The sequence below is a fragment of the Erinaceus europaeus genome, chromosome 23, assembly GCF_950295315.1.
Source record: "Erinaceus europaeus chromosome 23, mEriEur2.1, whole genome shotgun sequence".
NCBI lineage: Eukaryota > Metazoa > Chordata > Mammalia > Eulipotyphla > Erinaceidae > Erinaceus > Erinaceus europaeus.
The window spans coordinates 229,300-244,895 of NC_080184.1; the positions used below are offsets into that span (position 1 = coordinate 229,300).

Below are 15,596 nucleotides of genomic sequence, written 5' to 3' on the forward strand. Positions count from 1 at the left end.
TCACCTGTGGGGTTAAGCGCACGCGGCGCAAAGATCCCGGTTCAACCCCCCGGCTCCCCACCTGCAGGGGGTCACTTCCCAGGCGGTGTCTGTCTGTCTCTCCCCCTCTCTGTCTTCCCCTCCTCTCTTTATTTCTCTGTCCTATCCAACAACAGCGGCATCAATTACAACAACAATAATAAGTACAACAATGAAAAAAACAAGGGTAACAAAAAGAGAAAATAAGTAAATATATTTTTTAAAGTCACCTGTGTTTGTGCAGGTGTTTGTTCTTCAGAGGCAGCACAGAGGGTTTTAAGGCCCAGACTGGGGGACAGTTTCCCCATGCTCATCGGCTATCAGAGGCAGCTTCTGTTCTGACCAGCAGAGGGCGCGAGAAGCGCGCCGAGCTGCAGCGCAGGGAGCCCTGTGCCAGGACACAGATGGAAACCAGACCTGCGGAGCGGCCACCAGCTCAGGGCGTGCAACACCCACTCCTGGCTGAGGGTCTGACGCCTGGCCCCAAGGGACTTCTGTCCAGGCACGGCTCAGCTCCCGCCCAACTGGGCTGGCTCTGTGACGAGGCAGGCTGCCGCTGTTCATTTCTCCTCTCTTTTTGATCGAAGGTGAGAGACAGAGAGGAGAGGCACGCAGGATCCCAGGGATTGAAGTCAGGACCTCATGTCTGAGAGTCCAGTACTTTGCCCACTGTGCCATCTCCTGGGTTGCTGTTGCCACCTTTGCTTCTTCCTCCCATTCTGAGAGAGACAAACCACGGCACCAAAGCTTCCTCCGTGCGGTGAAGGCTGGGCTCAAACCCAGTTCTCACACACTGCAAAGCAGTGCACTGTCCAGGGATTTGTTTTCCTGGCATGAGCCTGGACGGTCAGGTGGACAAGTCCTGCGCTTCCACACTGAGCCAGCGGAGCCCCCCACTCCCAGCCCTGTTTTCTTTGTCATTGTAACTCTGCCAGTGCCCTTCCCCCAGGTGGATACCCCCCTCGCAGGGTGACAGCTCTTCCTTCACCTGTGAGGTCTGGGGAGACATGCTGGGGGCCCTGAGACCACGGGCACCAGGGCAGGAAGTAGGGGTTTTGGTACAGAGAGAGGGGCAGAGGGTCCCACCCAGGGGTAGTCCTGTGAGAGCAGGAGGTTGCTGGCAGCCGGCCCAGGCCTCGAACCCATGCCAACCTGACAATGACTCTTTGATTGTGCCCACAGCCTCCGCAGGGTCAGGTCTTGGCCATAGCTGTCCAGCCCCCGCATGTCTCCATTGGACACCCGGCCCTTCCGTCCCTAGGCCCTGGAGTGTCCCCTCACACGCTGGAGGCCAAGGCCAGGGCAACGCCCGGGAGTGGCAGGGGTGACCCCTGGTCATCGGCTAGGCTGGCGGGACAGGGATGGGGGCTCCTCTGTGCCCCAGATGCCACTCTGCTCCCAGCCCCTGCCTTCCAGTCAGACATTCAGCTCTTTGTACATCTCTGTGTCTGTCCCAGCAAGGCCAGGATTGCCTGGGTCACTGTGGCTGATGCCACGGGTGGCACCATGACCCCCCCCAGGGAGGGGCGGGCTCCCACAGGAAGGGCAAGAGGCCACTCCTGTCCCCCACAATGTCCTGGATTGTGGGAACCGGGGGTCAGGGCTGAGACCCACGTCCCCAAATAAGGAGCCTGGGGGGATGGGTGAAGAGGGTAACAGTCAGTTGGGGGGGGGGCTGAGTTCTCATCTGAGGTTCTGAGACCCCCACAGTAGACCCACTGGCTCCCCACAGCAGCGCCCAGTTGAGGGGTGACCTCTTTGCCTTGCAGCCTGGTGTGGGGGGTCCCGGGTGGGTCAAGGGAGTCTGGGGTGCATGCGGGAGGCCCAGGCCCCCCTGGGCCCTGCAGGTGACCCTCCAGAGTGGACGCAAGCCCAAGGCGTGGGGATGGGGACCCCGCCCAAACCCCTCCCGCCCCGCCGGCAGCACCGCCCCGCCTGCCCGCCCCGCCCCGAGGCCAGCGGGACCTTAAAGGGCGCGCCGCTCGGGCCCTGCAACCCGGCCACCGCCTCCCGCCGCCATGCGACCCCGGGGGCCCGCGCCGCAGTGGCCGCTGCCCTGGGGAGCCCTGGCCTGGGCCTTGGGCTTTGTGGGCAGCGTGGGGGGCGCGGGGGACCCTCCGCCCGGTGAGTGGGGCGCAGGGAGGGGCGGGCCACCCACATGGGGCGATTGGAATGCGGCGGGGGCGAAAGCGGGCGCCTCTGCAGGTTGAGCCCCTGCGGGCTGGAGCCGTCTGACCCGAGCCCCGGGGCCTAGAGGGGTCCCCCGTCTGACAGAGCGCCTGGAGCCTCGCTCCTTCCCTGGCCCGACAGCCGGCTTCCATGTGGGGAAACTGAGGCAGGGGTGTGGCCCAGCGCAGAGTGGGCGGGAAGGGGCCAGAGCCTGGATCTGGGGTCCCCGCCGCCACCGCCACCGCCACCGCCACCTGCCGCATCCCTGCCCCGGCCTCAGTTTCCCCTCTGGGAAGACAGGGCGAGGGCGGCAGGCTCCAGGGAGGGGGCTGTGTCCTGCCGCCCTGCCGCCCCTGCCGCCCGGCGCCCCCTTCCCGAGGCCCGTCCCTGGGGAGATGGTGAGCTCACCCCAAGGGAATGTTCCCAAGACGGCTGAGTAAGCGCGGGGGGGGGGGGGGGGGCGGGGGGGCGAGGGGTTGTCTAGACGGGCAGAGGCGACCCGGGGCTGGCCCTGGGTCTGGGCCCTGACCCCTGGCCCTGCCGGCAGCCCGGGGCCCACTCAGCTTTGACTCCCGGCCCCAGTCCCCCAGCCAAGTCTCCAAGCCCTGACCCACCAGTCCAGATTTCAGTCCTGACTCCAAGCCCTGACCCACCAGTCCTGACCCTGACCTCAGGATCCAACTCCGACCCCCAGCCATCCGGCCCTCGCAGCCCAACCCAACCAGCCATGCCCTTTCTCAGCTATGACCCCCAGCCTAGACTCCAAGCATGGCCCAGCACTGACTTCAAGCTTTGACCCCCCATGCCTGACTTTAAGCTCAGATCCCCAGCCCTAGCCCCCCAGCCCAACCCTCCTAGCCTGGCCCTCCTCAGTGACCTCCTCAGCTGTAACTCCCACCACCAATGCCCCCCGCTCCCAGCTGCTAGTCCTGACTTCAAGCCCTGATCCCTAGCCATGGCCCCTAGCCTTATCCCCCTCCCCCTTGGCCATGACCCCCCATCCCAGACTCCAAGCCTAGTCCTCAGCCCTGACCTTCAGCCCTGGCCCCCCCCATGCCCCAACCCTGCCAACTCTGACCCCCAGCCTCCACCCCCAGCCCCCAAACCTGGCCCTGGCCCCCAACCTTGGGTCTCTTGCCTAATGCCCCACTCCTGACATTCATGGGAGCAGATGAGGGAGGACAGAGACATGGAGAGGACAGAAGGGGCTGGGAGAGGACAGCACAGTGGCTGGTGATGCAGGAAGGAGAGGCTTGGGGCTCAGACAGGGGCAGACATGGCCCCCGGGAGCACCCTGCCAGGCCCCTAGGATCCCATGCTCCTGCAGGTGGGGTGTGCTGGCTGCAACAGGGCCTGGAGGCCACATGCACTCTGGTGCTGAGGACGGACGTGAGCCAGGCCGACTGCTGTGCCTCCGGCCGCCTGGACACCGCCTGGTCCAACCTGTCGCACCCCGGGGACAAGCTCAGCCTGTTGGGCTTCCTGGGCCTGGTCCGCTGCCTGCCCTGCCGAGGTAAGGGACACCCCCAGCTCACCCTGGTCCAGGGGACGCTCTGAACCACAGGCACCTTTCCTGACCCCTCTCCTTCCAAGGCCCCAGCTGCCTGCTCACCCAGGCCTGCCCTGGGATGGGACTGCAGAAACGCTACTCCCAACTCTTAAGTGTCCAGACTGACCCCTTCCTGGGGGGGGGGGGGGGGCTAGGGACCTGGGCGGAAGGTGGTGGGTGCTGGATCCAGGGTGTTGTAGTCCTCCAGCTGGAGCAGGGTGGGGAGGGGGAGGGTGTGAGGATGGACAGGAAGGAGGTTCTGGGACATGTCAGGCCCAGGAGGCACCAGGGAGGTGCTGGCAGGGACGGCGTGGGTCCAGATGGGCACTGGGTGGTCTTATGCGGGCTCCCAGCGGCCGGGCCTGAGGGGTGCACCCCCTCGTTCTGGGGAGGGAGCTGTCCTATCTGCCCCGGCAAGCGGTTCCATATGTGACATGGAGCGTGGGTGGCAGTGGGGAAGAGGCACTCTCCTTATGTTCAGGGTCCCACATCTGCACCGTCCGCACCAGGACAAAAAGCTGGGCTAGCTCAAGAGGGGGTCCGCCCGCAAGCAGCAGAACTGGGGGCAGCCCTGGCTCACCCCAGGGGAGGGGCCTGTGGGCATTTGTGTGTGATGGGGGTGGCCAGGGGGTACAATGGGCCTGCGTGGGACGGGGGACCCCAAGACAGACGTCCCCAGCCAGACCTGCTATCCTAGCAGAGAAATGGGGTTGGGAACCTCAGAGGGTGTGAGATGCAGGAGACCCCTCTCCAGAAAACAAGTTTCAAGAGTCTCTGTCTGGGGCACTGCCTCCATGCCTCCTCCTCGGGGGTCCTCCGAGGGGTGAACAGAAGCCCCTGCCCGCCCCCAGGCCCCACCTGCCCCCAGACCCCAGACCCCTTCCAGGTCAGCACCAAGTCAGCACCCCGGGGGTAGGTCAGTCGGGCAGGACCCCCGATCACAGAAGCAGAGACCCACCCTCCCTGAGCTTACAAACTTGGTGAAGCCCTGGAACCCCAGAACCTGGATGCAGACAACCCCTACACTGAGCCCTGCCCTCCCAAGCCCAGCGGAGACCCCAGGACCCCAGAGCCTGCCGGGTAGAGCCCTCCTACCACCCAGGGGCCCTGACACTCCACCCCCCATCTGCGACCCTCCACACCTCCAGGGAGCCCCATCTCTGGGTCCCCTGTGTCCTCCCCCCTCCTGCTCTCTTGGCAGTCCCATCTCTGCCCCCCACCTGGACAACCCCACATCCAGCCTTCCTGGGTGTACCGTCTCTGTCCCTCTCTCCTCTCCCCTGCTGCCCCTGGGGACCCCAATCTCTGCCCCCATCTTGAGAGCCCCATAACAGCCCCCTTCAGCCCCCTTCTAACCCTAATGAGAACCCTATTTGTTCCCCCATCTACGCTCACCCTGCCCTCCAGGGAGCCTCACCTCTGCCCCCTCCAGGGAGCCCCATCTCTGTCCCCTCCAGGAAGCCCCATCTCTGCCCCCTCCAGGGAGCCCCAGCTCTGCCCCCTCCAGGGAGCCCCATCTCTGTCCCCTCCAGGGAGCCCCAGCTCTGCCCCCTCCAGGGAGCCTCACCTCTGTCCCCTCCAGGGAGCCCCAGCTCTGCCCCCTCCAGGGAGCCTCACCTCTGCCCCCTCCAGGGAGCCCCATCTCTGTCCACTCCAGGAAGCCCCATCTCTGTCCCCTCCAGGAAGCCCCATCTCTGTCCCCTCCAGGGAGCCCCAGCTCTGCCCCCTCCAGGGAGCCTCACCTCTGCCCCCTCCAGGGAGCCTCACCTCTGCCCCCTCCAGGGAGCCCCATCTCTGTCCCCTCCAGGAAGCCCCATCTCTGTCCCCTCCAGGGAGCCCCAGCTCTGCCCCCTCCAGGGAGCCTCACCTCTGTCCCCTCCAGGGAGCCCCAGCTCTGTCCCCTCCAGGGAGCCCCAGCTCTGCCCCCTCCAGGGAGCCCCATCTCTGTCCCCTCCAGGGAGCCCCAGCTCTGCCCCCTCCAGGGAGCCCCAGCTCTGCCCCCTCCAGGGAGCCCCATCTCTGTCCCCTCCAGGGAGCCCCATCTCTGTCCCCTCCAGGAAGCCCCATCTCTGTCCCCTCCAGGAAGCCCCATCTCTGCCCCCTCCAGGGAGCCCCAGCTCTGCCCCCTCCAGGGAGCCCCAGCTCTGCCCACTCCAGGGAGCCCCATCTCTGTCCCCTCCAGGGAGCCCCAGCTCTGCCCCCTCCAGGGAGCCTCATCTCTGCCCCTCCAGGGAGCCCCAGCTCTGTCCCCTCCAGGGAGCCCCAGCTCTGTCCCCTCCAGGGAGCCCCATCTCTGTCCCCTCCAGGGAGCCCCATCTCTGGGTCCCCTGTGTCCTCCCCCCTCCTGCTCTCTTGGCAGTCCCATCTCTGCCCCCCACCTGGACAACCCCACATCCAGCCTTCCTGGGTGTACCGTCTCTGTCCCTCTCTCCTCTCCCCTGCTGCCCCTGGGGACCCCAATCTCTGCCCCCATCTTGAGAGCCCCATAACAGCCCCCTTCAGCCCCCTTCTAACCCTAATGAGAACCCTATTTGTTCCCCCATCTACGCTCACCCTGCCCTCCAGGGAGCCTCACCTCTGCCCCCTCCAGGGAGCCCCATCTCTGTCCCCTCCAGGAAGCCCCATCTCTGCCCCCTCCAGGGAGCCCCAGCTCTGCCCCCTCCAGGGAGCCTCACCTCTGCCCCCTCCAGGGAGCCCCATCTCTGCCCCCTCCAGGGAGCCCCAGCTCTGTCCCCTCCAGGGAGCCCCAGCTCTGCCCCCTCCAGGGAGCCTCACCTCTGCCCCCTCCAGGGAGCCCCATCTCTGCCCCCTCCAGGGAGCCCCAGCTCTGTCCCCTCCAGGGAGCCTCATCTCTGTCCCCTCCAGGGAGCCCCAGCTCTGCCCCCTCCAGGGAGCCCCATCTCTGTCCCCTCCAGGGAGCCCCAGCTCTGCCCCCTCCAGGGAGCCTCACCTCTGTCCCCTCCAGGGAGCCCCAGCTCTGTCCCCTCCAGGGAGCCCCAGCTCTGCCCCCTCCAGGGAGCCCCATCTCTGTCCCCTCCAGGGAGCCCCAGCTCTGCCCCCTCCAGGGAGCCTCACCTCTGTCCCCTCCAGGGAGCCCCAGCTCTGCCCCCTCCAGGGAGCCTCACCTCTGCCCCCCTCCAGGGAGGCCCATCTCTGTCCCCTCCAGGAAGCCCCATCTCTGTCCCCTCCAGGAAGCCCCATCTCTGTCCCCTCCAGGGAGCCCCAGCTCTGCCCCCTCCAGGGAGCCTCACCTCTGTCCCCTCCAGGGAGCCCCAGCTCTGTCCCCTCCAGGGAGCCCCAGCTCTGCCCCCTCCAGGGAGCCTCACCTCTGCCCCCTCCAGGGAGCCCCAGCTCTGTCCCCTCCAGGGAGCCCCAGCTCTGTCCCCTCCAGGGAGCCCCAGCTCTGCCCCCTCCAGGGAGCCTCACCTCTGTCCCCTCCAGGGAGCCCCAGCTCTGCCCCCTCCAGGGAGCCTCACCTCTGCCCCCTCCAGGGAGGCCCATCTCTGTCCCCTCCAGGAAGCCCCATCTCTGTCCCCTCCAGGAAGCCCCATCTCTGTCCCCTCCAGGGAGCCCCAGCTCTGTCCCCTCCAGGGAGCCTCATCTCTGTCCCCTCCAGGAAGCCCCAGCTCTGCCCCCTCCAGGGAGCCCATCTCTGTCCCCACCAGGGAGCCTCATCTCTGTCCCCTCCAGGGAGCCCCATATCTGCCCCCTCCAGGGAGCCCCAGCTCTGTCCCCTCCAGGGAGCCCCAGCTCTGTCCCCTCCATTGAGCCTCATCTCTGTCCCCTCCAGGGAGCCCCAGCTCTGCCCCCTCCAGGGAGCCTCACCTCTGCCCCCTCCAGGGAGCCCCATCTCTGTCCCCTCCAGGAAGCCCCATCTCTGCCCCTTCCAGGGAGCCCCAGCTCTGTCCCCTCCAGGGAGCCCCAGCTCTGCCCCCTCCAGGGAGCCTCACCTCTGCCCCCTCCAGGGAGCCCCAGCTCTGTCCCCTCCAGGGAGCCCCAGCTCTGTCCCCTCCAGGGAGCCCCAGCTCTGCCCCCTCCAGGGAGCCTCACCTCTGCCCCCTCCAGGGAGCCCCATCTCTGCCCCCTCCAGGGAGCCCATCTCTGTCCCCTCCAGGGAGCCCCAGCTCTGTCCCCTCCAGGGAGCCCCATATCTGCCCCCCTCCAGGGAGCCCCAGCTCTGTCCCCTCCAGGGAGCCCCAGCTCTGTCCCCTCCATTGAGCCTCATCTCTGTCCCCTCCAGGGAGCCCCATCTCTGCCCCCTCCAGGGAGCCCCATCTCTGTCCCCTCCAGGGAGCCCCAGCTCTGTCCCATCCAGGGAGCCCCATCTCTGTCCCCTCCAGGGAGCCCCATCTCTGCCCCCTCCAGGGAGCCCCATCTCTGTCCCCTCCAGGGAGCCCCATCTCTGCCCCCTCCAGGGAGCCCCAGCTCTGTCCCCTCCAGGGAGCCCCATCTCTGCCCCCTCCAGGGAGCCCCAGCTCTGCCCCCTCCAGGGAGCCCCATCTCTGTCCCCTCCAGGGAGCCCCAGCTCTGCCCCCTCCAGGGAGCCCCATCTCTGTCCCCTCCAGGGAGCCCCAGCTCTGCCCCCTCCAGGGAGCCCCAGCTCTGCCCCCTCCAGGGAGCCCCATCTCTGTCCCCCTCCAGGGAGCCCCAGCTCTGCCCCCTCCAGGGAGCCCCAGCTCTGCCCCCTCCAGGGAGCCCCAGCTCTGCCCCCTCCAGGGAGCCTCACCTCTGTCCCCTCCAGGGAGCCCCAGCTCTGTCCCCTCCAGGGAGCCCCATCTCTGTCCCCTCCAGGGAGCCCCAGCTCTGCCCCCTCCAGGGAGCCCCATCTCTGTCCCCTCCAGGGAGCCCCAGCTCTGCCCCCTCCAGGGAGCCCCAGCTCTGCCCCCTCCAGGGAGCCCCAGCTCTGCCCCCTCCAGGGAGCCCCAGCTCTGTCCCCTCCAGGGAGCCCCAGCTCTGCCCCCTCCAGGGAGCCTCACCTCTGTCCCCTCCAGGGAGCCCCAGCTCTGTCCCCTCCAGGGAGCCCCATCTCTGCCCCCTCCAGGGAGCCCCAGCTCTGCCCCCTCCAGGGAGCCCCAGCTCTGCCCCCTCCAGGGAGCCCCAGCTCTGCCCCCTCCAGGGAGCCCCAGCTCTGCCCCCTCCAGGGAGCCCCAGCTCTGTCCCCTCCAGGGAGCCCCAGCTCTGCCCCCTCCAGGGAGCCTCACCTCTGTCCCCTCCAGGGAGCCCCAGCTCTGTCCCCTCCAGGGAGCCCCAGCTCTGCTCCCTCCAGGGAGCCTCACCTCTGCCCCCTCCAGGGAGCCCCATCTCTGCCCCCTCCAGGGAGCCCCAGCTCTGTCCCCTCCAGGGAGCCTCATCTCTGTCCCCTCCAGGGAGCCCCAGCTCTGCCCCCTCCAGGGAGCCTCACCTCTGTCCCCTCCAGGGAGCCCCAGCTCTGTCCCCTCCAGGGAGCCCCAGCTCTGTCCCCTCCAGGGAGCCCCAGCTCTGCCCCCTCCAGGGAGCCTCACCTCTGCCCCCTCCAGGGAGCCCCAGCTCTGCCCCCTCCAGGGAGCCCCAGCTCTGTCCCCTCCAGGGAGCCCCAGCTCTGCCCCCTCCAGGGAGCCCCATCTCTGTCCCCTCCAGGGAGCCCCAGCTCTGCCCCCTCCAGGGAGCCTCACCTCTGTCCCCTCCAGGGAGCCCCATCTCTGTCCCCTCCAGGAAGCCCCATCTCTGCCCCCTCCAGGGAGCCCCAGCTCTGCCCCCTCCAGGGAGCCCCATCTCTGTCCCCTCCAGGGAGCCCCAGCTCTGCCCCCTCCAGGGAGCCTCACCTCTGTCCCCTCCAGGGAGCCCCAGCTCTGTCCCCTCCAGGGAGCCCCAGCTCTGCCCCCTCCAGGGAGCCCCAGCTCTGCCCCCTCCAGGGAGCCCCAGCTCTGCCCCCTCCAGGGAGCCCCAGCTCTGTCCCCTCCAGGGAGCCCCAGCTCTGCCCCCTCCAGGGAGCCTCACCTCTGTCCCCTCCAGGGAGCCCCATCTCTGCGCCCCCCGCCCACGTTATCTCTGTCCGCAGACTCCTGCGACGGCGTGACGTGCGGGCCCGGCAAGGCCTGCCACATGCGGGGAGGCCGCCCGCACTGTGAGTGCGCCCCCGACTGCGCTGGGCTGTCCGCACGCCTGCAGGTCTGCGGCTCGGACGGCGCCACCTACCGGGACGAGTGCGAACTGCGCGCCGCGCGCTGCCGGGGCCAGCCGGACCTGCGCGTCATGTACCCGGGCCGCTGCCGCAGTACGTGGGGGCGGGGCCTGAAGGGGCGGGGCCAACCGAAGCTGCCGTAGCACGTGGGGGCGGGGCCCTGTCGGCAGTGGGCGTGGCTTGTCGGGGCGGGGTCAGGGTGCCTGGGGGCGCGGTTTGCACCAAGAAGGGAACTTGATGAAGGCAGGGCGAGGGTGGCTGGGGCCCGAGGTGGTGTTTGAGGGAACATGAGGCGGACAGATGTGCGCTAGTGCGCCTAGAGCGGCGGGGCTTGTAGATGATGCGTTGATGGAGAAGTGGAGTTTTAGGTGGGCGGGCGGGGCTTTGGGAGTGGGCGGGGCTTGGGCGGTGGGGCGGGGTTTGGCGGGATGGGCGGGGCCTGAGGGGTGGGGCGAGCTGAAGATGGAGAGGGATAAAGTAGGCTGATGGGGGGCAGACTTGAGGGTGTCCTGGGTTGGTGGGCTAGGGCGGGGCCTGCAGGTGCCCTGGCCTGACCCCGCACCCCCCCCCCAGAGTCCTGTGCGCAGGTGCAGTGCCCGCGGCCGCAGTCGTGCGTGGTGGACCAGACGGGCAGCGCGCACTGCGTGTTGTGCCGGGCGGCGCCCTGCCCAGAGCCCCCAGGGCCTGGCCAGGAGCTCTGCGGCAACAACAACGTCACCTACCTGTCGTCCTGCCACCTGCGCCAGGCCACCTGCTTCCTGGGCCGCTCCATCGGCGTGCGCCATCCCGGCAGCTGCGCAGGTGCTGGGTCCGGGGGGTCGTGAGCCCCCTCCCTCCGCCCCTCCCTGCACCCACACCCGCCCGTTTCTATCCCTCCGCTCTCGCAGGCACCCCGGAACCCACGGAAGCCGAGTCAGAGGAGGAGAACTTCGTGTGAGCCGGCCACAGACCCACATCCTATTTATTGCCACCGTAGTGTCCAGTGTCGCGGACTCTGGGAGTCAACCTTGGCCACGTGGGCGGGCACTCTCGGAGGGAAGGACTCGGGCCTCGCCTGGTGGGTGGGGGCTTTCCTGGGAGGAGCTGGCCGTGGAGGCCCAGGTATTCATGAAGAGGCCTCTTGGGCCTGCGGCTGAGGAGGGGTCCCCACCCTGCTGTGTGCGCCCACTGCCATCTCCTGGCCCGACACCCAGAGGACTGTCCCTTCTGCTTTCAGGTCCCCAGGTTCTGGAGGGGAGGGGCTGTTCTGTACTGCTGACCAGGTGCCCAGGCCACTTGGAGTCCCCCCTGCTTCTGGACCCCGTGTCTGGTGTCACCTCCAAGCTGACTGCCACACCCATGGGTGACACATCCAGGACCCTTGTCCCACAAAGCACTTCCTGGCTGGGTGTCCATCCCCAGTTTCCAACAGACTCTCTGGACTAGAGGGGCCCCCAGCTCAGGCTCTGTTTCATTGCCTGTGTCCGAGACAGACCAGCACCCCAAGTTTTTGTAAGGGAGTGCTGGAGCAGTTTTGCTCACCCTCTGCCAACCCCAACCCCCAAAATGTGCCTTATCTGTCAGTGCCTGAGTGGGGGTGCCTCTGAGAGCCCCACCCCTAAGGCAGCCTTACCTTGGGGCCCTGAGTTGCCAAAGAAATAAAAAATATAAAGAAAGGGCTCTGTGGAGGGGTCCACAACTGTCTGCCCCTCTTTGTCAGGGGAGGGCCACTAGTCTGGGTTCTGACTGGCTCAGGGTCTCTGAGAGGGAGAAATGTGTTTATGGAATTCAGGTGGTTAGAGAAGGGCCAGAGAGGCAGCCCATGGGGCAGCCCATGCTTGAGGCCCCAGGCTGAGCCCCAGTACCACTTGGCAGGTGCCACAGCACTGGGGGAAGGTCCCTGGGCGATGGAGTGGCATCTCTCGCCTCAATCTCTCTGTTTCTTTCTACGGGAAGTTAAAATGAACAGAAACGGAGTCAGGCGGTGGCGCAGTGGGTTAAGCGCACGTGGTGCAAAGCGCAAGGACCGTGGTAAGGATCCCGGTTCGAGCCCCCGGCTCCCCACCTGCAGGGGAGTCGCTTCGCAAGTCTGCAGGTGTCTGTCTTTCTCTCCCCTCTGTCTTCCCCTCCTCTCTCCATTTCTCTCTGTCCTATCCAACAACGAACATCAATGATGGTAATAATAATAACCATAACGAGGCTACAACAACAAGGGCAACAAAAAGGGGGGAAAATGGCCGCCAGGAGCGGTGGATTCATGGTGCAGGCACCGAGCCCAGCAATAACCCTGGAGGAAAAAAAAAAAAAAAAGAACAGAAACACCTGCAAGGTGCTGTGCCGGCAAAGACAAAGCGAAGGCGATTTATTCCGGTGACCTGGGGCCGGCTGGTTTGGAACAGATGCCCCCAGCCTTAGAGCCCGAGGGCGGCGACTCCTCAGCCCCGGGCTCCCTCCGGCCGGCCGTGAGTCCCGGGCGGGGGCCCTCGGCGCAGCACACCCCGAATCCACGAGGAGAAGGCCGAGAGCCGTGTGTACACGTCGGGCGTCTTGGGGTCCCCGCACCAGATGCCCGAGAAGGAGACGACGCCCTGGGCGCGGTTCTGGCACACCAGGGGCCCCCCGGAGTCCGCCTGCAGGAGGCAAGGGCGGCTCAGGGCGCGGGGCCCCGCTGCCCCGCCGCTGCCCCGCCGCGGCCCCCGCCCTGGGACCCCAAGCGCCGCCTGCTCTGGCTCCACCCCATCCCGGCTGCACCGGCCGCTGCTGCCCCCGCGTGGACACTGCCGGGACAGACCAGCGATGCGGGACCGCCTCATTGTCTTCGGAGCTAGACCATGTTTTCTTTTTTATATAACTATTTTTTCCCTTTCTCTTTTATTGGACGGACAGAGAAAAATGGAGAGGGAAGGGGAAGATAGGGAGAGAGAAAGAGACACCTGCATCCCTGCTTCACCACCTGTAAAGCTTCCCCCCATGCATGTGGGGAGCTGAGTTTGAAGTGGAAAGTCTGTTAGTGAGGCTCCCTCTGATGCAGGGGCTCGAACCTGGGTACTCGTGGGAACTCAGTGTGTACTCACCCTCCCCCGCTCCTGGCCTGGAGCCAAAAATCCAACCAGCCCCCACCACCACCCAAGGGCCACCGCCCACCCGGAGGCTCAGGGTCTCCCAGCCCCCACCACCCCCCAGGGCTGGCCTCCGTTGGGGTAGAGGGCCTCCCGCCGAGGCCTGGCCCCCCCCCCCCGGGTTACAGGGTTTCCCAGACTCCCCCCACCCAGGACCACCCCCACCCATGAGAGTTCACTGTCTCCCAGTCCCCTCCACCACCCAGGGTTGGCCGTTACGGGGGTACAGAGCTTCCCAGTCCCCCACCCAAGGCTGGTCCCACAGAGTACAGGGTCTTCCCTCCAGGGCTACCCCCCACGGGAGTGCCGGGTCTCAGGCCCGCATTAGCCCTGTGCGGGGTGTGTGTCGGGGGAGGCGTCTGCCGCACCACTGTCCTGGGCAGCGGGTCTCACCGAGCAGAAGCCTCGCCGCCTCCGGTCCCCGCTGCGGGTGCACAGCATGGCGGCACGCAGCCGGCCCCCCCAGGAGCTGTTGCAGGCGTCCGGACGCAGCACCTGCACGTTGGCCTCCATCAGTCCCGGAGGCGGTTCCTCGAAGTCAGAGACCGAGCCCCAGCCGGCCACGCGGCACTGGGTGCCGGGGGGAGGCCCGCCGCCCCTCCGCGGCAGCCCCAGCAGTCCCACCGCCGGGCCCAGCGCAGCAGAGCCATTCAGCTGCGAGGAGAAGGGTCCAAGGGCTGGAACCCGGAGCCCACAGCCCTGCTCTGCAGCCCCCACTCCCTGCACCCCAGCCATGCACCCCCAGTCTCGCTCCCTGCACCCCAACCGCGAACCTCCGCCCCAACGCCCCTGCACTCGCACCTCCAGTCTCCCTCCCTGCACCCCAACCGCGCACCCCAGCCCCAGGCCCTCAACACCAGTCTAGCGCCCTGCACCTGCACACGGGTCTCCGTACCCTGCACACCAGCCCCGAAACCCTGCCCAACACCCCAGCCCTGCACCCTGCACCCCCAGCTCTGCACCCCAAGTCTCGCATCCAACTCCCTCACTCTAGCCCCACACCCCGCGCCCAGCACGCCCACCCCAGCCCGGACCTGCAGCAGACACAGGTCCCCCGCGTGGGACACGGGCTCGTAGTCAGGATGCCTGACCAGCGCACGGATGGCAAACACCTGCTGTGTGGGCTCTGGGGTGCGCAGGGAGTGAGCCCCCAGCACCACCAGGCCGGCCCGAAGGTCTCTGTGGAGGGGGTGCGGAGTCCTAGATGAGCTTCCAGGGTCACAGGACACAGCCAGGATGGGGTGAGCCCCCCCAGGTGCCCCTCCTGCATCCTCTCCGTGTGACCTAGCTTCCGCAGTACCCCTTCCCCCCTTTCCAGCCTACCTAGAAACCAGACCAGCACAGTGTCCCCCCTTCTGCAGGCAAGGAGGGGGGCTCTGAGAATCAGCCTCCCCCCATGACTGTGGGGAGTGTGGGGCGCCCTCAGTGGGATGAGGGTGTTGAGGGTGGACCAGCCCCTGGAGGGGTTGGGGGTGGAAATAAGGGGGTGCGGGCCCTATGGGGCCCCCCAGGCAGGGTGTGGGAATATGGGAATGCAGGCCCTGTGGATCCCCTATGCAGGTGCGGGAACAGAGGTGCTGGCCCTAGGCCGCCTGTGGGGCCCCCAGACTCACCTGTCCACAAAGCAGTGGGCGGCAGAGACCACCCAGCCGGGGCGCAGCAGGAAACCCCCACAGTGGTGCTCACCCTGGAAGCGCACAGATGCCATGTAGGGGCGTGAGTGAGGGTTCACCTCACGGCCCCCCACGATCCGGGCCCCCCAGCAGCCTGTGGGAGAAGGGATGAAGAGTGAGGGGTATGCAGGGTGGAGGGAGACAGACCAGAAGAGAGAAGGGAGGAGGACTTGGAGAAGCCCAGAGGCGACCACCCAGGAGAGGCACCACATGGCCGTGCCCAGGGCACCTGGGGGTCCCCACGGAGTGCGAACTGGGGTCCCGGCGGGGGGCACTGAGGTAGCAGGTGGGGTTCCTGCCCCTTACCTGGGGGTCCCAGGGCCAGCAGCACGGCAGCAGCGCCGCTCAGCAGTAGATGAGCACGGCCCCCCACTCTGGGCCCCATAGCTGTGACCCCAGTCTTCCCGAGCTCTGCCCCCACCGCCGGCCGGAAGTGGGGGGCGGGCGGGGCTGCGGTCGGATGCAGGATGCCGGTCAGCCAGGGTAACGGAAAGTCACAGCGGCTGCTGCAGCCTAGCCTAAGGCCCTGCCTCAGTTTACCTGGCAGGTCCTTGCAGATCCCCCATCGCCCAGGCCCCGTCATGGCCAGGGGCACTCCGGCCTGACCCTGTGGTCTCCCAGACACAGCCCCACACCTGCCATGGCCACTAGCCAGGAGCGGGCTTTGAGGGGGCTGTGGCAGGCCCACTGGGTAATCCGGCTATAAAAAGGGGATCCCCAAACACTGGGCTGAGGGCTTCAGCACCTGCCTACAAGTGGGGGGCCCCACAGACTCGGGTGAGGGTCCCAGAGACTGCTGGAGGCCCCAGCACCCAGATACACAGTGTGTGTGTGGGAGGCACCAGACACTGGGCTGGGAGGCTCCCGCACGCGGGGTCCCCAGAGACTGGCCTTGGGGGGGGGGCAGCACCCGGCTATAAGTGGGGAGG

General features: G+C 67.2%; 2 protein-coding genes across 2 annotated transcripts; one reads left to right on the top strand and one right to left on the bottom strand.

Moving 5' to 3' along the window:
* The first annotated feature begins 1,973 nt into the window (after positions 1 to 1,973).
* FSTL3 (follistatin like 3) lies at positions 1,974 to 11,554 on the top strand. Its single transcript, XM_007524789.3, has 6 exons — positions 1,974 to 2,142; positions 3,515 to 3,700; positions 9,774 to 9,989; positions 10,470 to 10,697; positions 10,784 to 10,829; positions 11,113 to 11,554. The coding sequence occupies exons 1-6, from the start codon at positions 2,037 to 2,039 to the stop codon at positions 11,240 to 11,242; spliced, it is 912 nt and encodes a 303-aa protein (XP_007524851.2). The 5' UTR covers positions 1,974 to 2,036; the 3' UTR covers positions 11,243 to 11,554.
* A 646-nt stretch (positions 11,555 to 12,200) lies between these two features.
* On the bottom strand, positions 12,201 to 15,529 carry PRSS57 (serine protease 57). Its single transcript, XM_016188903.2, has 5 exons — positions 14,974 to 15,529; positions 14,608 to 14,761; positions 14,029 to 14,173; positions 13,388 to 13,648; positions 12,201 to 12,505 (listed from the first exon to the last, which is right to left on the bottom strand). Exons 1-5 carry the CDS (start codon positions 15,248 to 15,250, stop codon positions 12,311 to 12,313), a joined length of 1,032 nt encoding a protein of 343 aa, XP_016044389.2. The 5' UTR covers positions 15,251 to 15,529; the 3' UTR covers positions 12,201 to 12,310.
* Positions 15,530 to 15,596: the final 67 nt, after the last annotated feature.